We start from the raw sequence: 21,599 nt of genomic DNA, 5'->3' as shown, positions 1-21,599 counted from the left end.
AAGTTGTTTGTTTACTTCCTACTAAAAGACAAGTTGTTTGTTTACTTCCTACTAAAATAAAGTTGTTTGTTTACTTCCTACTAAAATAAAGTTGTTTGTTTACTTACTACTAAAAGACAAGTTGTTTATTTACTTCCTACTAAAAGACAAGTTGTTTAGTATGTTCAACATCTTATTTCATGACAACATTCTTCTTTACTTGCAATAACCAACTTATGTTTCATGTATCAGAACAGTTTATGTTCAAATAAAGCCAATAATGATGTTTTGTTTGGGCTCACCTTTATTTTGAAAAGTATCGAAATACATTTTGGCACCGCTACCAACATATTGGTATGGGGACCACCTCAGTATATTTACATATACTAAACAACAATATCAACACAACACTTTAGTTGTTGCTGCCATTGTTCATGAGTTGAAGTCAAACTTTGACTACCGTATTTTTCGGAGTATAAGTCGCACCCGAGTATAAGTCGCACCTGCCAAATATACATAATAAAGAAGGAAAAAAACATATATAAGTCGCACTGGAGCCCGGCCAAACTATGAAAAAAACTGCGACTTATAGTCCGAAAAATACGGTATATACACAAAAGACCAAATATTGTTGACAAATGTGTCTAAATCTGTGTTAGTGAGCATTTCTTCTTTGCCAAACAAGTTTCAGCAGGTTTCCAAATTGATTTAGTAGATTTTGAAATGTTTGTGTTGCCTTTGAGGACGTGTAGAAACGTGGAAGATGATCATTTCTGCTGCAGGTGGTGGAGAAGAGCAACCCGACAGAGGCGGTGGGCGTGGTTTGCAAGGTGGACGGCAAGTACCAGGTGGTGGAGTACAGCGAGATCACCATGGAAACGGCCCAGAAGAGAAGCGCTGATGGACGCCTGATGTTCAACGCCGGGAATATAGCCAACCACTTTTTCACCTTCTCCTTTCTCAAAGATGTTGTGGAGTAAGTTTCTCTCGCAACCTTCTCTGCTATCATGACTTTAAGCTCGCAGGAAAGTTCTAGTAAGTATCGATCACTTTGGATTGTACTCCACTGTCAACATGACATCAACATGATTTCTAACAATATTACTCCCATTTTTCACTCAAACATGACTCAGCGGCCATCTTGTAGCATCAAACATGACTCAGCGGCCGTCTTGTAGCATCAAACATGACTCAGCGGCCATCTTGTAGCATCAAACATGACTCAGCGGCCATCTTGTAGCATCAAACATGACTCAGCGGCCATCTTGTAGCTTAAAATATGACTCAGCGGCCATCTTGTAGCTTAAAATATGACTCAGCGGCCATCTTCTAGCATCAAACATGACTCAGCGGCCATCTTGTAGCTTAAAATATGACTCAGCGGCCATCTTCTAGCATCAAACATGACTCAGCGGACGTCTTGTAGCATCAAACATGACTCAGCGGCCATCTTGTAGCATCAAACATGACTCAGCGGCCATCTTGTAGCATCAAACATGACTCAGCGGCCATCTAGTAGCTTAAAATATGACTCAGCGGCCATCTTGTAGCTTAAAATATGACTCAGCAACCATCTTGTAGCATCAAACATGACTCAGCGGCCATCTTGTAGCATCAAACATGACTCAGCGGACGTCTTGTAGCATCAAACATGACTCAGCGGCCGTCTTGTAGCATCAAACATGACTCAGCGGCCATCTTGTAGCATCAAACATGACTCAGCGGCCGTCTCGATGCATAGTCCAGGATGCAGACAAATATTGTCAATATGTTCTCACCAAGAAGAAGAAGAAGAAGAAGAAGTGTTTATGTGGGTGTGTTTTCACAAGTGTCATATGTCCGTACAGGAAGTATGAACCAAGTCTTCAGCACCATGTGGCCCACAAGAAGATTCCTTTTGTGGACGACAAAGGTCAACTTGTCACGCCTGACAAACCAAACGGAATCAAAATGGAAAAGTTTGTCTTTGACATTTTCCAGTTTGCCAAGTAAGTAAGCAACGTTTTCTACTACCTATTATTACTAACTTACTACTAACCTACTACTACTTACTATGTACTATTACTATTAACTTACTACTAACTTACTGTTACTAACTTACGACAATTGCTAATGTACTATTCACTATACTACTAACTTACTACTATTACTACTAAATTATTATTACTTATTAACTATTATAACTAACTTACTATAACTAACTATTGCTAATGTCCTATTAACTACTGCTAACGTACTATTACCTTACTACCAACTTATTACTACTTACTATTAACTATTATAACTAACTTACTACGATTAACTATTGCTAATGTACTATTAAATATACTACTAACTTACGATTACCTTACTACCAACTTACTAATACTTACTATTAACTTACTACAATTAACTATTGCTAATGTATTATTAAATATACTACTAACTTACTACTAACTATTACTATTAACTTACTACTAACTTACTAGTACTTTATATACACTATAACAACTAACTTACTACGATTAACTATTGCTAATGTACTATTAACCATACTACTAACTCACTACTAACTTACTACTAAACCTTACTATTAACTATTACCAACACTTAACTTATTACTATGTACTATTAACTATTATGACTAAGTTACTATATATGTGTGTGTGTGTATATATATAAATATATATATATATATATATATATATATATATATATATATATATATATATATATATATATATATATATATATATATATATATATATATATATATACACCTGCTTGTAGGGATGATATATCATCCCACAACTACTACCTACTACTATTACTAGTACTTAAAATAACTACTAGTACTAGTACTTATTGTAAATAACTACTACTAGTAACTCGTGTACATGTGTCAGAGAGTTTGGGGTGTATGAGGTACTGAGAACTACTACCTACTACTATTACTAGTACCTAAAACAACTACTATTACTAGTATTTAATGTAACTAACTACTCCTATTACTAGTACTTAATGTAACTGCTAGTAGTAACTAATGTGTACGTGTGTCAGGACGTTTGTGGTGTACGAGGTGCTGAGAACTACTACCTGCTACTATTATTAGTACCTAAAACAACTACTATTACTAGTATTTAATGTAACTAACTACTATTAGTACATAATGTGTGCGTGTGTCAGCACTTTTGTGGTGTACAAGGTACTGAGAACTACTACCTACTACTATTACTAGTACCTAAAACAACTACTATCACTAGTACTTAATGTAACTAACTGCTACTAGTAACTAATGTGTACGTGTATCAGGACGTTTGTGGTGTACGAGGTGCTGAGAATTACTACCTACTACTATTATTAGTACCTAAAACAACTACTATTACTAGTATTTAATGTAACTAACTACTACTGGTACCTAATGTGTACGTGTGTCAGCACGTTTGTGGTGTACAAGGTACTGAGAACTACTACCTACTACTATTACTAGTACCTAAAACAACTACTATCACTAGTATTTAATGTAACTAACTACTACTATTACTAATACTTAATGTAACTGCTAGTAGTAACTAATGTGTACGTGTGTCAGGACGTTTGTGGTGTACGAGGTGCTGAGAACTACTACCCGCTGCTATTATTACTCCCTAAAACAACTACTATTACTAGTATTTAATGTAACTAACTACTACTACTATTACTAGTACTTAATGTAACTAACTACTACTAGTAACTAATGTGTACGTGTGTCAGGACGTTTGTGGTGTACGAGGTGCTGAGAACTACTACCTGCTACTATTAATAGTACCTAAAACAACTACTATTACTAGTACTTAATGTAACTAACTACTACTATTACTAGTACTTAATGTAACTGCTAGTAGTACCTAATGTGTACGTGTGTCAGGACGTTTGTGGTGTACGAGGTACTGAGAACTACTACCTACTACTATTACTAGTACCTAAAACAACTACTATTACTAGTATTTAATGTAACTAACTACTACTATTACTAGTACTTAATGTAACTGCTAGTAGTAACTAATGTGTACGTGTGTCAGGACGTTTGTGGTGTACGAGGTGCTGAGAACTACTACATGCTACTATTATTAGTACCTAAAACAACGACTATTACTAGTACTTAATGCAACTAACTACTACTATTACTAGTACTTAATGTAACTGCTAGTAGTAACTAATGTGTACGTGTGTCAGGACGTTTGTGGTGTACGAGGTACTGATAACTACTACCTCCTGCTATTACTAGTACCTAAAACAACTACTATTACTAGTATTTAATGTAACTAACTACTATTATTACTAATACTTAATGTAACTGCTAGTAGTAACTAATGTGTACGTGTGTCAGGACGTTTGTGGTGTACAAGGTACTGAGAACTACTACTTACTGCTATTATTACTCCCTAAAACAACTACTATTACTAGTACTTAAAGCAACTAACTACTACTATTACTAGTACTTAATGTAACTGCTAGTAGTAACTAATGTGTACGTGTGTCAGGACGTTTGTGGTGTACGAGGTACTGAGAACTACTACCTACTACTATTACTAGTACCTAAAACAACTACTATTACTAGTATTTAATGTAACTAACTACTACTATTACTAATACTTAATGTAACTGCTAGTAGTAACTAATGTGTACGCGTGTCAGGAGGTTTGTGGTGTACGAGGTACTGAGAACTACTACCTGCTACTATTATTAGTACCTACAACAACTACTATTACTAGTATTTAATGTAACTAACTACTACTATTACTAGTACTTAATGTAACTGCTAGTAGTAACTAATGTGTACGTGTGTCAGGACATTTGTGGTGTACGAGGTACTGAGAACTACTACCTGCTACTATTATTAGTACCTAAAACAACTACTATTACTAGTACTTAATGTAACTAACTACTACTATTACTAGTACTTAATGTAACTGCTCGTAGTAACTAATGTGTACGTGTGTCAGGACGTTTGTGGTGTACGAGGTACTGAGAACTACTACCTGCTACTATTATTAGTACCTAAAACAACTACTATTACTAGTACTTAATGTAACTAACTACTACTATTACTAGTACTTAATGTAACTGCTCGTAGTAACTAATGTGTACGTGTGTCAGGACGTTTGTGGTGTACGAGGTACTGAGAACTACTACCTGCTACTATTATTAGTACCTAAAACAACTACTATTACTAGTACTTAATGTAACTAACTACTACTATTACTAGTACTTAATGTAACTGCTAGTAGTAACTAATGTGTACGTGTGTCAGGACGTTTGTGGTGTACGAGGTGCTGAGGGAGGACGAGTTCTCCCCACTGAAGAATGCCGACCGCCAAGACGGGAAAGACACGCCCACAACGGCCAGACACGCCCTCTTGTCCCTCCACCATCGCTGGGTGTTGAACGCCGGCGGTCACTTTATCGACGAGAACGGCACTCGTGTACCTGCCATTCCCAGGTAACACTCGTGCTGGTGGCCTCTTCTGTTTGTCTTCCATCTGCTGCTTTGTCAGAGCGTTTCACCGCCATCTTGTCCCGTGTATGCCACCGTGTTTGCAGAGTTGCAGCAGCAGGAAGTGATGGCCGCACCAAGTAAATATCTCACAAGCCCCGCCCCCTCGCTGCTTTGCTTACTACGCACTTCAACTTTATTTTCATGCTACCTTCGTTTTTCTCACAATCAACCGCAGCACCCCCGTGTCGGCGGCACTCGTGCACCATGCTCTTTGACTATCAACTACGGTACTTACATCTTTCTCACAATCAACCTCAGCCCCCCGTGTCGGCGGCACTCGTGCACCATGCTCTTTGACTGTCAACTACGATACATTTATCTTTCTCACAATCAACCGCAGCCCCCTGTGTCAGCGGCACTCGTGCACCATGCTATTTGACTCAACTACGGTGCATGCATCTTTCTCACAATCAACCGCAGCACCCTGTGTCAGCGGCACTCGTGCACCATGCTATTTGACTCAACTACGGTGCATGCATCTTTCTCACAATCAACCGCAGCACCCTGTGTCAGCGGCACTCGTGCACCATGCTCTTTGACTGTCAACTACGGTGCATGCATCTTTCTCACAATCAACCGCAGCCCCCCGTGTCAGCGGCACTCGTGCACCAATGTCTTTGACTATCAACTACGGTGCATGCATCTTTCTCACAATCAACCAAAGTGTACTTCTTGGTGGAAGTATGAAGTAAAAAGTATGATGTAATGTAGTATTCATGCACAAAGTGAAGTGTACTTGAAATATGAAGTAAAAAGTATGATGTAATGTAGTATTCATACACAAAGTGAAGTGTACTTGAAGTATGAAGTAAAAAGTATGATGTAATGTAGTATTCATACACAAAGTGAAGTGTACTTGGTGCAAGTATGAAGTAAAAAGTGTGATGTAATGTAGTATTCATGCACAAAGTGAAGTGTACTTGGTGCAAGTATGAAGTAAAAGGTATGATGTAATGTAGTATTCAAGCACAAAGTGAAGTGTACTTGGTGGAAGTGTGAAGTAAAAAGTATGAAGTAATGTAGTATTCATACACAAAGTGAAGTGTACTTGAAGTATGAAGTAAAAATTATGATGTATTCATACACAAAGTGAAGTGTACTTGAAATATGAAGTATAGAGTATGGTGTAATGTAGCATTCATACACAAAGTGAAGTGTACTTGAAATATGAAGTATAGAGTATAGTGTAATGTAGTATACATACACAAAGTAAATTGTACTTGGTGGAAGTATGAAGTAAAAAGTATGATGTAATATAGTATTCAAACACAAAGTGAAGTGTACTAGAAGTATGAAGTAAAAAGTATGATGATGATGTAATGTAGTATTCATACACAAAGTGAAGTGTACTTGGTGGAAGTATGAAGTAAAAAGTGTGATGTAATGTAGTATTCATACACAAAGTGAAGTGTACTTGAAGTATGAAGTAAAAATGATGATGTATTCATACACAAAGTGAAGTGTACTTGAAATACGAAGTATAGAGTATGGTGTAATGTAGTATTCATGCACAAAGTGAAGTGTACTTGAAGTATGAAGTAAAAAGTATGATGTAATGTAGTATTCATACACAAAGTGAAGTGTACTTGCTGCAAGTATGAAGTAAAAAGTGTGATGTAATGTAGTATTCATACACAAAGTGAAGTGTACTTGCTGCAAGTATGAAGTAAAAAGTATGATGTAATGTAGTATTCATACACAAAGTGAAGTATACTTAATGCAAGTATGAAGTAAAAAGTGTGATGTAATGTAGTATTCATACACAAAGTGAAGTGTACTTGAAGTATGAAGTAAAAAGTGTGATGTAATGTAGTATTCATACACAAAGTGAAGTGTACTTAAAGTATGAAGTAAAAATTATGATGTATTCATACACAAAGTGAAGTGTACTTGAAATACGAAGTATAGAGTATGGTGTAATGTAGTATTCATGCACAAAGTGAAGTGTACTTGAAGTATGAAGTAAAAAGTATGATGTAATGTAGTATTCATACACAAAGTGAAGTGTACTTGCTGCAAGTATGAAGTAAAAAGTGTGATGTAATGTAGTATTCATACACAAAGTGAAGTGTACTTGCTGCAAGTATGAAGTAAAAAGTATGATGTAATGTAGTATTCATACACAAAGTGAAGTGTACTTAATGCAAGTATGAAGTAAAAAGTGTGATGTAATGTAGTATTCATACACAAAGTGAAGTGTACTTGAAGTATGAAGTAAAAAGTGTGATGTAATGTAGTATTCATACACAAAGTGAAGTGTACTTAAAGTATGAAGTAAAAATTATGATGTATTCATACACAAAGTGAAGTCTACTTGAAATACGAAGTATAGAGTATGGTGTAATGTAGTATTCATGCACAAAGTGAAGTGTACTTGAAATATGAAGTATAGAGTATAGTGTAATGTAGTATACATACACAAAGTAAATTGTACTTGGTGGAAGTATGAAGTAAAAAGTATGATGTAATATAGTATTCAAACACAAAGTGAAGTGTACTAGAAGTATGAAGTAAAAAGTATGATGATGATGTACTGTAGTATTCATACACAAAGTGAAGTGTACTTGGTGGAAGTATGAAGTAAAAAGTGTGATGTAATGTAGTATTCATACACAAAGTGAAGTGTACTTGGTGGAAGTATGAAGAAAAAAGTATGATGTAATGTAGTATTCATGCACAAAGTGAAGTGTACTTGAAATATGAAGTATAGAGTATGGTGTAATGTAGTATTCATACACAAAGTGAAGTGTACTTGAAATATGAAGTATAGAGTATGGTGTAATGTAGTATTCATACACAAAGTGAAGTGTACTTGAAATATGAAGTAAAAAGTATGATGTAATGTAGTATTCAAACACAAAGTGAAGTGTACTAGAAGTATGAAGTAAAAAGTATGATAATGATGGAATGTAGTATTAATGCACAAAGGGAAGTGTACTTGGTGCAAGTATGAAGTAAAAGGTATGACGTAATGTAGTATTCATACACAAAGTGAAGTGTGCTTGAAGTATGAAGTAAAAAGTATGATGTAATGTAGTATTCAAACACAAAGTGAAGTGTACTTGAAATATGAAGTAAAAAGTATGATGTAATGTAGTATTCATACACAAAGTGAAGTGTACTTGAGGTATGAAGTAAAAAGTATGATGTAATGTAGTATTCATGCACAGAGTGAAGTGTACTTGGTGCAAGTATGAAGTAAAAAGTATGATGTAATGTAGTATTCATACACAAAGTGAAGTGTACTTGCAATATGAAGTAAAAATTTTGATGTAATGTAGTATTCATGCACAAAGTGAAGTGTACTTGGTGGAAGTATGAAGTAAAAGGTATGATGTAATGTAGTATTCATACACAAAGTGAAGTGTACTTGGTGCAAGTATGAAGTAAAAAGTATGATGTAATGTAGTATTCATACACAAAGTGAAGTGTACTTGCAATATGAAGTAAAAAGTATGATGTAATGTAGTATTCATACACAAAGTGAAGTGTACTTGCAATATGAAGTAAACATTTTGATGTAATGTAGTATTCATGCACAAAGTGAAGTGTACTTGGTGGAAGTATGAAGTAAAAGGTATGATGTAATGTAGTATTCATACACAAAGTGAAGTGTACTTGGTGGAAGTATGAAGTAGAAAGTATGATGTAATGTAGTATTCATGCACAAAGTGAAGTGTACTTGAAGTATGAAGTAGAAAGTATGATGTAATGTAGTATTCATGCACAAAGTGAAGTGTAGTTGAAGTATGAAGTAAAAAGTATGATGTAATGTAGTATTATGCACAAAGTGAAGTGTACTTGCTGCAAGTATGAAATAAAAAGTGTGATGTAATGTAGTATTCATACACAAAGTGAAGTGTACTTGAAGTATGAAGTAAAAAGTATGATGTAATGTAGTATTCATACACAAAGTGAAGTGTACTTGAAGTATGAAGTAAAAAGTATGATGTAATGTAGTATTCATGCACAAAGTGAAGTGTACTTGGTGGAAGTATGAAGTAAAAAGTATGATGTAATGTAGTATTCATACACAAAGTGAAGTATACTTGCAATATGAAGTAACAAGTATGATGTAATGTAGTACTCATGCACAAAGTGAAGTGTACTTGAAGTATGAAGTAAAAAGTATGATGTAATGTAGTATTCATACACAAAGTGAAGTGTACTTGGTGGAAGTGTGAAGTAAAACGTGTGATGTAATGTAGTATTCATACACAAAGTGAAGTGTACTTGAAGTATGAAGTAAAAAGTGTTATGTAATGTAGTATTCATACACAAAGTGAAGTGTACTTGAAGTATGAAGTAAAAATTATGATGTATTCATACACAAAGTGAAGTGTACTTGAAATATGAAGTATAGAGTATAGTGTAATGTAGTATTCATACACAAAGTGAAGTGTACTTGGTGCAAGTATGAAGTAAAAAGTATGATGTAATGTAGTATTCATACACAAAGTGAAGTGTACTTGGTGGAAGTATGAAGTAAAAAGTATGATGTAATGTAGTATTCATACACAAAGTGAAGTGTACTTGCTGCAAGTATGAAGTAAAAAGTGTGATGTAATGTAGTATTCATACACAAAGTGAAGTGTACTTGAAGTATGAAGTAAAAAGTATGATGTAATGTAGTATTCATGCACAAAGTGAAGTGTACTTGGTGGAAGTATGAAGTAAAAAGTATGATGTAATGTAGTATTCATACACAAAGTGAAGTGTACTTGAGGTATGAAGTAAAAAGTACGATGTGATGTAGTATTCATACACAAAGTGAAGTGTACTTGAAGGATGAAGTAAAAAATGATGATGTATTCATACACAAAGTGAAGTGTACTTGAAATATGAAGTATAGAGTATGGTGTAATGTAGTATTCATACACAAAGTGAAGTGTACTTGAAATATGAAATATAGAGTATAGTGTAATGTAGTATACATACACAAAGTAAATTGTACTTGGTGGAAGTATGAAGTAAAAAGTATGATGTAATGTAGTATTCAAACACAAAGTGAAGTGTACTAGAAGTATGAAGTAAAAAGTATGATAATGATGTAATGTAGTTTTTATACACAAAGTGTACTTTGTGGAAGTATGAAGTAAAAAGTGTGATGTAATGTAGTATTCATACACAAAGTGAAGTGCACTTGGTGCAAGTATGAAGTAAAAGGTATGACGTAATGTAGTATTCATACACAAAGTGAAGTGTACTTGAAGTATGAAGTCAAAAGTATGATGTAATGTAGTACTCATACACAAAGTGGAGTGTACTTGAGGTATGAAGTAAAAAGTATGATGTAATGTAGTATTCATACACAAAGGGAAGTGTACTTGGTGCAAGTATGAAGTAAAAAGTATGATGTAATGTAGTATTCATACACAAAGTGAAGTGTACTTGCAATATGAAGTAAAAAGTATGATGTAATGTAGTATTCATACACAAAGTGAAGTGTACTTGCAATATGAAGTAAAAAATTTTGATGTAATGTAGTATTCATGCACAAAGTGAAGTGTACTTGGTGGAAGTATGAAGTAAAAGGTATGATGTAATGTAGTATTCATACACAAAGTGAAGTGTACTTGGTGGAAGTATGAAGTAGAAAGTATGATGTAATGTAGTATTCATGCACAAAGTGAAGTGTACTTGAGGTATGAAGTAAAAAGTACGATGTGATGTAGTATTCATACACAAAGTGAAGTGTACTTGAAGTATGAAGTAAAAAGTATGATGTATTCATACACAAAGTGAAGTGTACTTGAAGTATGAAGTAAAAATGATGATGTATTCATACACAAAGTGAAGTGTACTTGAAATATGAAGTATAGAGTATGGTGTAATGTAGTATCCATACACAATGTGAAGTGTACTTGGTGGAAGTATAAAGTAAAAAGTATGATGTAATGTAGTATTCAAACACAAAGTGAAGTGTACTTGAAGTATGAAGTAAAAAGTGTTATGTAATGTAGTATTCATACACAAAGTGAAGTGTACTTGAAGTATGAAGTATAAAGTATGGTGTAATGTAGTATTCATACACAAAGTGAAGTGTACTTGATGGAAGTATGAAGTAAAAAGTATGATGTAATGTAGTATTCAAACACAAAGTGAAGTGTACTTGAGGTATGAAGTATAGAGTATGATGTAATGTAGTATTCATACACAAAGTGAAGTGAAGTGTACTTGGTGGAAGTATGAAGTAAAAAGTGCTGACATCATTATGATCTAAAAGTGTTCTTCCTCCTCAGTCGTTCTCTTCTCTTCCTCACATGTGATCACTCTTTCTTCTTCTCTCACAAACAAATGGAATGTTGCACACTTGGCATGTTACGTCCAATCATTCCTTCCTCTCAAACCAAAGCCATATATATATATATATATATATATATATATATATATATATATATATATATATATATATATATATATATATATATATATATATATATATATATATATATATATATTTCTGGTTGTTCCCATTGGGTTGAGTTTTGTCTTGCCCTGATGTGGATCTGAGCCCAGGATGTCGTTGGGTTTGTGCAGCCCTTTGAGACATTTGTGATTTTGGGGCTATATAAGTCAACTTTGATTGTTGATTAATTGATTGCTACTGTGGTACTGCATACATTAATGTACAGTCATATTGCATATGTAATTAATGTACATTATTAGTACATATATAATTAATGTAAATTAATATTTCATATATAATTAATATACATTAATAATGCATATATAATTGATGTACATTAATATTGCATGTATAATTAATGTACATGAATATTACATATGTAATGAATGTCTCCCTCATGCAGCCTGAAGGACAGAAGTGACCTGCCAATCAAATGTGAGATCTCTCCCCTGCTTTCCTACGCTGGAGAAGTAAGAAGACTTTCTTCACTCTTCACTCTTTTTCATCTCCTCCATTGCAAGAACACATTCTGAAGTCTCTTCCAGGATTCCTCCAATACATCTCATCATCTCAATAATAGTGATGACTTGATTTATTCTACACATATTACACACCATCATACACATATTAGACACCATCATACACATATTATACACCATCAAACATTTTATACGCCATCATACACATATTATACACCATCATACACATATTATACACCATCATACACATATTATACACCATCATACACATATTATACACCATCATACACATATTATACACCATCAAACATATTATACACCATCATACACATATTATACACCATCATACACATATTATACACCATCATACACATATTATACACCATCATACACATATTATACACCATCATACACATATTATACACCATCAAACATATTATACACCATCATACACATATTATACACCATCATACACATATTATACACCATCATACACATATTATACACCATCATACACATATTATACACCATCATACACATATTATACACCATCAAACATATTATACACCATCATACACATATTATACACCATCATACACATATTATACACCATCATACACATATTATACACCATCATACACATATTAGACACCATCATACACATATTATACACCATCATGCACATATTATACACCATCATACACATATTATACACCATCCTACACATATTAGACACCATCATACACATATTATACAGCATCATACACATATTATACACCATCCTACACATATTATACACCATCATACACATATTATACACCATCCTACACATATTAGACACCATCATACACATATTATACACCATCATACACATATTATACACCATCCTACACATATTAGACACCATCATACACATATTATACACCATCATACACATATTATACACCATCATACACATTATACACCATCATACACATATTATACACCATCATACACATATTAGACACCATCATACACATATTATACACCATCATGCACATATTATACAGCATCATACACATATTAGACACCATCATACACATATTATACACCATCATACACATTAGACACCATCATACACATATTAGACACCATCATACACATATTATACACCATCATGCACATATTATACAGCATCATACACATATTATACACCATCATACACATATTAGACACCATCATACACATATTATACACCATCATACACATTAGACACCATCATACACATATTAGACACCATCATACACATATTATACACCATCATGCACATATTATACAGCATCAAACACATATTATACACCATCATACACATATTATACACCATCCTACACATATTATACAGCATCATACACATATTATACACCATCATACACATATTATACACCATCATACACATATTACACACCGTCATACACATATTATACACCATCCTACACATATTAGACACCATCATACACATATTATACAGCATCATACACATATTATACACCATCATACACATTATACACCATCATACATATTATACACCATCATACACATATTATACACCACCATACACATATTATACACCATCATACACATATTATACACCATCATACACGTATTAGACACCATCATACACATATTATACAGCATCATGCACATATTATACACCATCATACACATATTATACACCATCATACACATATTATACACCATCATACACATATTATACACCATCATACACATATTATACAGCATCATACACATATTATACACCATCATACACATATTATACACCATCATACACATATTATGCACCATCATACACATATTATACACCATCATACACATATTATACAGCATCATACACATATTATACACCACCATACACATATTATACACCATCATACACATTATACACCATCATACACATATTAGACACCATCATACACATATTATACAGCATCATGCACATATTATACACCATCATACACATATTATACACCATCATACACATTATACACCATCATACACATATTAGACACCATCATACACATATTATACACCATCATGCACATATTATACAGCAACATACACATATTATACACCATCATACACATATTATACACCATCCTACACATATTATACAGCATCATACACATATTATACACCATCATACACATATTATACACCATCATACACATATTACACACCGTCATACACATATTATACACCATCCTACACATATTAGACACCATCATACACATATTATACAGCATCATACACATATTATACACCATCATACACATATTATACACCATCATACACATTATACACCATCATACACATATTATACACCATCATACACGTATTATACACCATCATACACGTATTATACACCATCATACACATATTATACACCATCATACACATATTAGACACCATCATACACATATTACACACCACCATACACATATTACACACCATCATACACATATTACACACCATCATACACATATTAGACACCATCATACACATATATACAGCATCATACACATATTATAAAGCATCATACACATATTATACACCATCATACACATATTAGACACCATCACACACATATTACACACCACCATACATATATTAGACACCATTATACACATATTATACACCATCATATTATACAGCATCATACACATATTATACACCATCATACACATATTATACACCATCATACACATTTTATAAAGCATCATACACATATTATACACCATCATACACATATTATACACCATCATACACATATTAGACACCATCATACACATATTATACACCATCATTCACATATTATACACCATCATACACATTATACACCATCATACACATATTATACACCATTATACACATATTACACACCTTCATACACATATTATACACCATCACACACATATTATACACCATCATACACATATTATACACCATCATACACATACACCATCATACACATATTAGACACCATCATACACATATTAGACACAGCCTACACATATTAGACACCATCATACACATATTATACAGGATCATACACATATTATACAGCATCATGCACATATTATACACCATCATACACACGTTATACACCATCATGCACATATTATACACCATCATACACATATTAGACACCATCATACACATATTAGACACCATCATACACATATTAGACACATCATACACATATTAGACACCATCGTACACATATTAGACACCAACATACACATATACAGCATCATACACTTATTAGACACCATCATACACATATTAGACACCATCATACACATATTACACACCATCATACACACATTAGACACCATCATACACATATTACACACCATCATACACAAATTACACACCATCATACACACATTAGACACCATCATACACATATTACACACCATCATACACATATTAGACACCATCATACACATATTATACAGCATCATACACATATTATAAAGCATCATACACATATTATACACCATCATACACATATTATACACCATCATACACATATTAGACACCATCATACACATATTATACACCATCATGCACATATTATACACCATCATACACATATTATACACCATCCTACACATATTAGACACCATCATACACATATTATACAGCATCATGCACATATTATACACCATCATACACATATTATACACCATCAAACATATTTTATACACCATCATACACATATTATACACCATTATAAACATATTATACACCATCATACACATATTATACAGCATCATACACATATTATACACCATCATACACATATTATACACCATCATACACATATTATACACCATCATACACATTTTACACACCATCATACACATATTATACACCATCATACACATATTAGACACCATCATACACATATTACATACCATCATACACATATTATACAGCATCATACACATATACAGCATCATACACATATTAGACAGCATCATACACATATTAGACACCATCATACACATATTACACACCATCATACATATATTACACACCATCATACACATATTACACACCATCATACACATATTACACACCATCATACACATATTACACAACATCATACACATATTACACACCATCATACACATATTAGACACCATCATACACATATTACACACCATCATACATATATTAGACACCATCATACACATATTATACACCATCATACACATATATAGCATCATACACATATTATACAGCATCATACACATATTAGACACCATCATACACATATTACATACCTTCATGGCAAGTCCTCTAGTATTTTACACTCCACACACACTGTCACTAAATGTTTGTTCTTCCTGAAGGGTATCCAAGCCCTGGTGAAGGATCGAGAGTTTCAGTCCATGCTGATCATTGACGAGCGCGGCGTCCATGAGCAGGTCAAGAACGGACTTTAAGACTTGAAAACAACCTCGTTTTTTTGTCTCCACATCGCCTGCGATGTCATCATTGTGCAATAAGAGGGCCGTCATGCACAATGTGACATTAACAAGTGCACCCTCTACGTTGTAGGCATTATCATATATATATATATATATATATGTATATATGTATATATATATGTGTGTGTATATACATACAGTACAGGCCAAAAGTTTGGACACACCTTCTCATTCAATGCGTTTTCTTTATTTTCATGACTATTTACATTGTAGATTGTCACATCAAAACTATGACTGAACACATGTGGAGTTATGTACTTAACAAAAAAAAGGTGAAATAATTGAAAACATGTTTTATATTCTTATTTCTTCAAAATAGCCTCCATTCGCTCTGATTACTGCTTTGCACTCTCCTGGCATTCTCTTGATGAGCTTCAAGCACACCTGTGAAGTGAAAACCATTCCAGGTGACTACCTCTTCAAGCTCATTGATAAAAAATAAATAAATAAAAAATAAATATATATATATATACATATATATGCATATGTTGAATAGTTAAAACTGGAAGCTTGTTCATCTGTACACTTGTGGTATCCACGAGGCTTTAAAAAAATACGATTATTTTTTAATTAAAAAGATAATCAGTTGAAGTAAACCTTCAGTGAAAAAAAAGAGTTGTGTAATAAAACCAGAATCTTTTTTTGTAATTTTACAAATAAATTTTGTGCAATCATTTTCAGCGCATTTTATATCATGAAAAATAAATGAATTAAAACAATAAAACTTGTCCTGTGTTATACATTTAGCTGCTGGTCTTCCAAGTAGGGGAAGCTCATATTCAGCTCCTTTTCTAAACACGACTCCAATTCTAGATAAAAGATGCTAGATTTGACAATGAAAACATCACGTCCATCAGTCATTCCTAACCATAGGGTCGGGGCCTGTCCTCTAAAATATCTCTCTTTATAGCTGTCATCTGTATAGTTCTCAGCTGTAATACACTTTTCCACCACTTGTGGCAGTAATGATAATATCACACAAACAGAAGAAGGCTGGAGCCATACTTGCCAACCCTCCCGGATTTTCCGGGAGACTCCCGAAATTCAGCGCCTCTCCCGAAAACCTCCCGGGACAAATTTTCTCCCGAAATTCAGGCGGACTCAGGTCCATGCGGACCTGAGTCCGCTTTCCCACAATATAAACAGCGTACCTGCCCAATCACGTTATAACTGTAGAATGATCGAGGACGAGTTCTTGGTTTCTTATGTGGGTTTATTGTTAGGCAGTTTCATTAACGTCCTCCCAGACCCAGCGCGGCAACAACACACAACAACAGCAGTCACGTCTACCGTAAAGCAGTTTGTCTGCCGTAAACAGCAATGTTGTGACACTCTTAAACAGGACAATACTGCCATCTAGTGCATTTGATGAAAGCACTTTTGTGCGTGCCACACAGCAATGCATCATCAGCATGGTTAGAAAAATAGTGACTGAGAATAGAACAGGGATGGACAATTCAACCCTTAACTCAACAATGAGTAGATGAGTGTTATGTGTGTGTATAGGGACGGCGTGGCGAAGTTGGGAGAGTGGCCGTGCCAGCAATCCGAGGGTTACTGGTTCAATCCCCACCTTCTACCATCCTAGTCACGTCCGTTGTGTCCTTGAGCAAGACACTTCACCCTTGCTCCTGATTGGCCTGGTTAGCGCCGTGCATGGCAGCTCCCGCCATCAGTGTGTGAATGGGTGAATGTGGAAAATAGTGTCAAAGCGCTTTGAGTTCCTTAAAAAGGTACAAAAACGCTATACAAGTACGACCCATTTACCATTTTACCATTTATATGTGTAAATAAATGAACACTGAAATTCAAGTATTTATTTTATATATATATATATATATATATATATATATATATATATATATATATATATATATATATATATATATATATATATATATATATATATATATATATATATATGTCTTAATAAGGTTATCCAAAAAATAGTGCTCGATACCGTAGTAGAGCGCAATATATGTATGTGTGGGGAAAAAAAAAAATCACAAGACTACTTCATCTCTACAGGCCTGTTTCATGAGGGGTTCCCTCAATCATCAGGAGATTTCTGAAATCTCCTGATGATTGAGGGAACCCCTCATGAAACAGGCCTGTAGAGATGAAGTAGTCTTGTGATTTTTTTTCCCCACACATAAATATATATATATATATATATATATATATATATATATATACATATATATATATATATATATATATATATATATATATATATATATATATAAAATAAATATATATTTATAGCTAGAATTCACTGAAAGTCAAGTATTTCTTGTATATATATATATATATATATGTATGTATATACATATATATATATATATATATATATATATATATACATATATAATATGAAATACTTGACTTAGTGAATTCTAGCTGTAAATATACTCCTCCCCTCTTAACCACGCCCCCAACCACACCCCCCCCCCCCCCCCCCCACCTCCCGAAATCGGAGGTCTCAAGGTTGGCAAGTATGGCTGGAGCTAAAGTCAAAGAAGTTTGGGAAGCGCAAAAAGTATGACTCAATTGGTGAAACTGTATTTTCATTTGCCATTTTACCAAACACACGCCTTTTAACTTCTGCACTGTTCTAACTCCTTGAAAAAGTGTCTGCCTCCAATGGAACGCTCTCCTCATGAACAGGCTCAGCAGTCACTGTTCCATTCTTCAAATCAAATGCAGGGGCCACAGTGTCATACAGCGTTTACATCTTCCAAATGAGGGCGCAGAGGGACTTGAAGTAGGTTTAAACTTTCAACACCTGCATTGGAAGCATAGACTTGTCTCCTTTTTCAACACACCCTTTGACGTCACATCACCCACTGTTCCTTTCTTTCTCACTACGACCTCCATCTTTGCAATCTCACGCCATCCTTGTGTGCTCTTTCTGCCGTTAATTCAGCCTGCTTCTATGTAGCATCCCTAGCTTTGTTCCACTGCGCTCTATCGTTTTTATTTAATGTATTTATTTGACAGGGACAGTACAATGAAAGATGTCAAAGTACATAAGACTTCTAGCCACAGGCTCATTGGCTACCCTCGTCCCTCGTCTCAAAAAGATTGAGACAAGTACAAAATAAAAACACATTCAAAAATAATAGAGCCCCATTTGTCCATTACTACACCCAGTTCTAGTGCTCACACTTCTGATTTTCCTTAAGACACTTTTTAGGTTTTATGGAGAAAAGTTTAATGTCCGACTATGACTTTAAGTCCAGTGGCGAAGAGTTCCACAGATGTGAGGCCTTCACTGAGAACACAGACTGACCCAGAGTGGTCCGGCACCTTTTCACTCTACAGCTCCCACTGTGACTTAAACTCCAGTGGCAAAGACTTCCACAGATGTGAGAACTTCACTGAGAACATAGACTGACCTAGAGCTGTCCGGCACCTTTTCACTTAAACTCCAGTGGCAAAGACTTCCACATATGTGAGAACTTCACTGAGAACATAGACTGACCTAGAGCTGTCCGGCACCTTTTCACTTTACAGCTCCCACTGTGACTTAAACTCCAGTGGCTAAGACTTCCACAGATGTGAGGCCTTCATTAAGAACACAGACTGACCCAAAGTGGTCCGGCACCTTTTCACTCTACAGCTCCCACTGTGACTTAAACTCCAGTGGCTAAGACTTCCACAGATGTGAGAACTTCACTGAGAACATAGACTGACCTAGAGCTGTCCGGCACCTTTTCACTTAAACTCCAGTGGCAAAGACTTCCACAGATGTGAGAACTTCACTGAGAACATAGACTGACCCAGAGTGGTCCGGCAACTTTTCACTCTACAGCTCCCACTGTGACTTAAACTCCAGTGGCAAAGACTTCCACAGATGTGAGAACTTCACTAAGAACACAGACTGACCCAGAGTGGTCGGGCACCTTTTCACTCTACAGCTCCCACTGTGACTTAAACTCCAGTGGCAAAGACTTCCACATATGTGAGAACTTCACTGAGAACATAGACTGACCTAGAGCTGTCCGGCACCTTTTCACTTTACAGCTCCCACTGTGACTTAAACTCCAGTGGCTAAGACTTCCACAGATGTGAGGCCTTCATTAAGAACACAGACTGACCCAGAGTGGTCCGGCACCTTTTCTCTCTACAGCTCCCACTGTGACTTAAACTCCAGTGGCAAAGACTTCCACAGATGTGAGGCCTTCATTAAGAACACAGACTGACCCAAAGTGGTCCGGCACCTTTTCACTCTACAGCTCCCACTGTGACTTAAACTCCAGTGGCAAAGACTTCCACAGATGTGAGAACTTCACCAAGAACACAGACTGACCCAGAGTGGTCCGGCACCTTTTCACTCTACAGCTCCCACCCACTGTAGCTTCAGTCTGCACACCTTCACTACTGTATCTTTTTAATTACACATCACATCAGGGGCTAATCCATTAAGACACTTAAAAATAGCTTTTAAAAATGAAAAATGAACAAAACTCATCATGTTATACACTATAATTGCCAAAAGTTTCTGGCCACCTGCCTTGACTCACATATGAACTTGAAGTGCCATCCCATTCCTAACCCATAGGGTTCAATATGTACTTTGTGGACGCCATCTCTGCTCCACGCGCTGTAAGTCTTTGCTGTCGTCCAGCATTTTGTGTTTTGTTTACTTTGCAGCC

At 34.9% G+C, this 21,599-nt stretch overlaps 1 protein-coding gene across 2 annotated transcripts in view; it reads left to right on the top strand.

The window, feature by feature from the left end:
- The window catches only part of uap1 (UDP-N-acetylglucosamine pyrophosphorylase 1), a 45,112-nt gene extending 27,463 nt beyond the window's left edge, over window positions 1-17,649 (top strand). The window contains exons 6-11 of one of the 2 annotated variants that reach the window (XM_061978622.2): window positions 762-955; window positions 1,827-1,967; window positions 5,252-5,440; window positions 5,542-5,574; window positions 12,310-12,376; window positions 16,804-17,648. In XM_061978622.2, coding sequence (XP_061834606.2) covers window positions 762-955; window positions 1,827-1,967; window positions 5,252-5,440; window positions 5,542-5,574; window positions 12,310-12,376; window positions 16,804-16,896 — 717 coding nt within the window. In that variant the 3' untranslated portion in view covers window positions 16,897-17,648. Of the gene's footprint in view, window positions 1-761; window positions 956-1,826; window positions 1,968-5,251; window positions 5,441-5,541; window positions 5,575-12,309; window positions 12,377-16,803 lie in introns of both variants that reach the window. The other variant, XM_061978623.2, reaches the window with a different exon arrangement.
- Window positions 17,650-21,599: the final 3,950 nt, after the last annotated feature.

The sequence above is a fragment of the Nerophis lumbriciformis genome, linkage group LG18, assembly GCF_033978685.3.
Source record: "Nerophis lumbriciformis linkage group LG18, RoL_Nlum_v2.1, whole genome shotgun sequence".
NCBI lineage: Eukaryota > Metazoa > Chordata > Actinopteri > Syngnathiformes > Syngnathidae > Nerophis > Nerophis lumbriciformis.
Note: the sequence above shows the minus strand (reverse complement) of the source record. Positions and strands in the feature narration are given on the sequence as shown.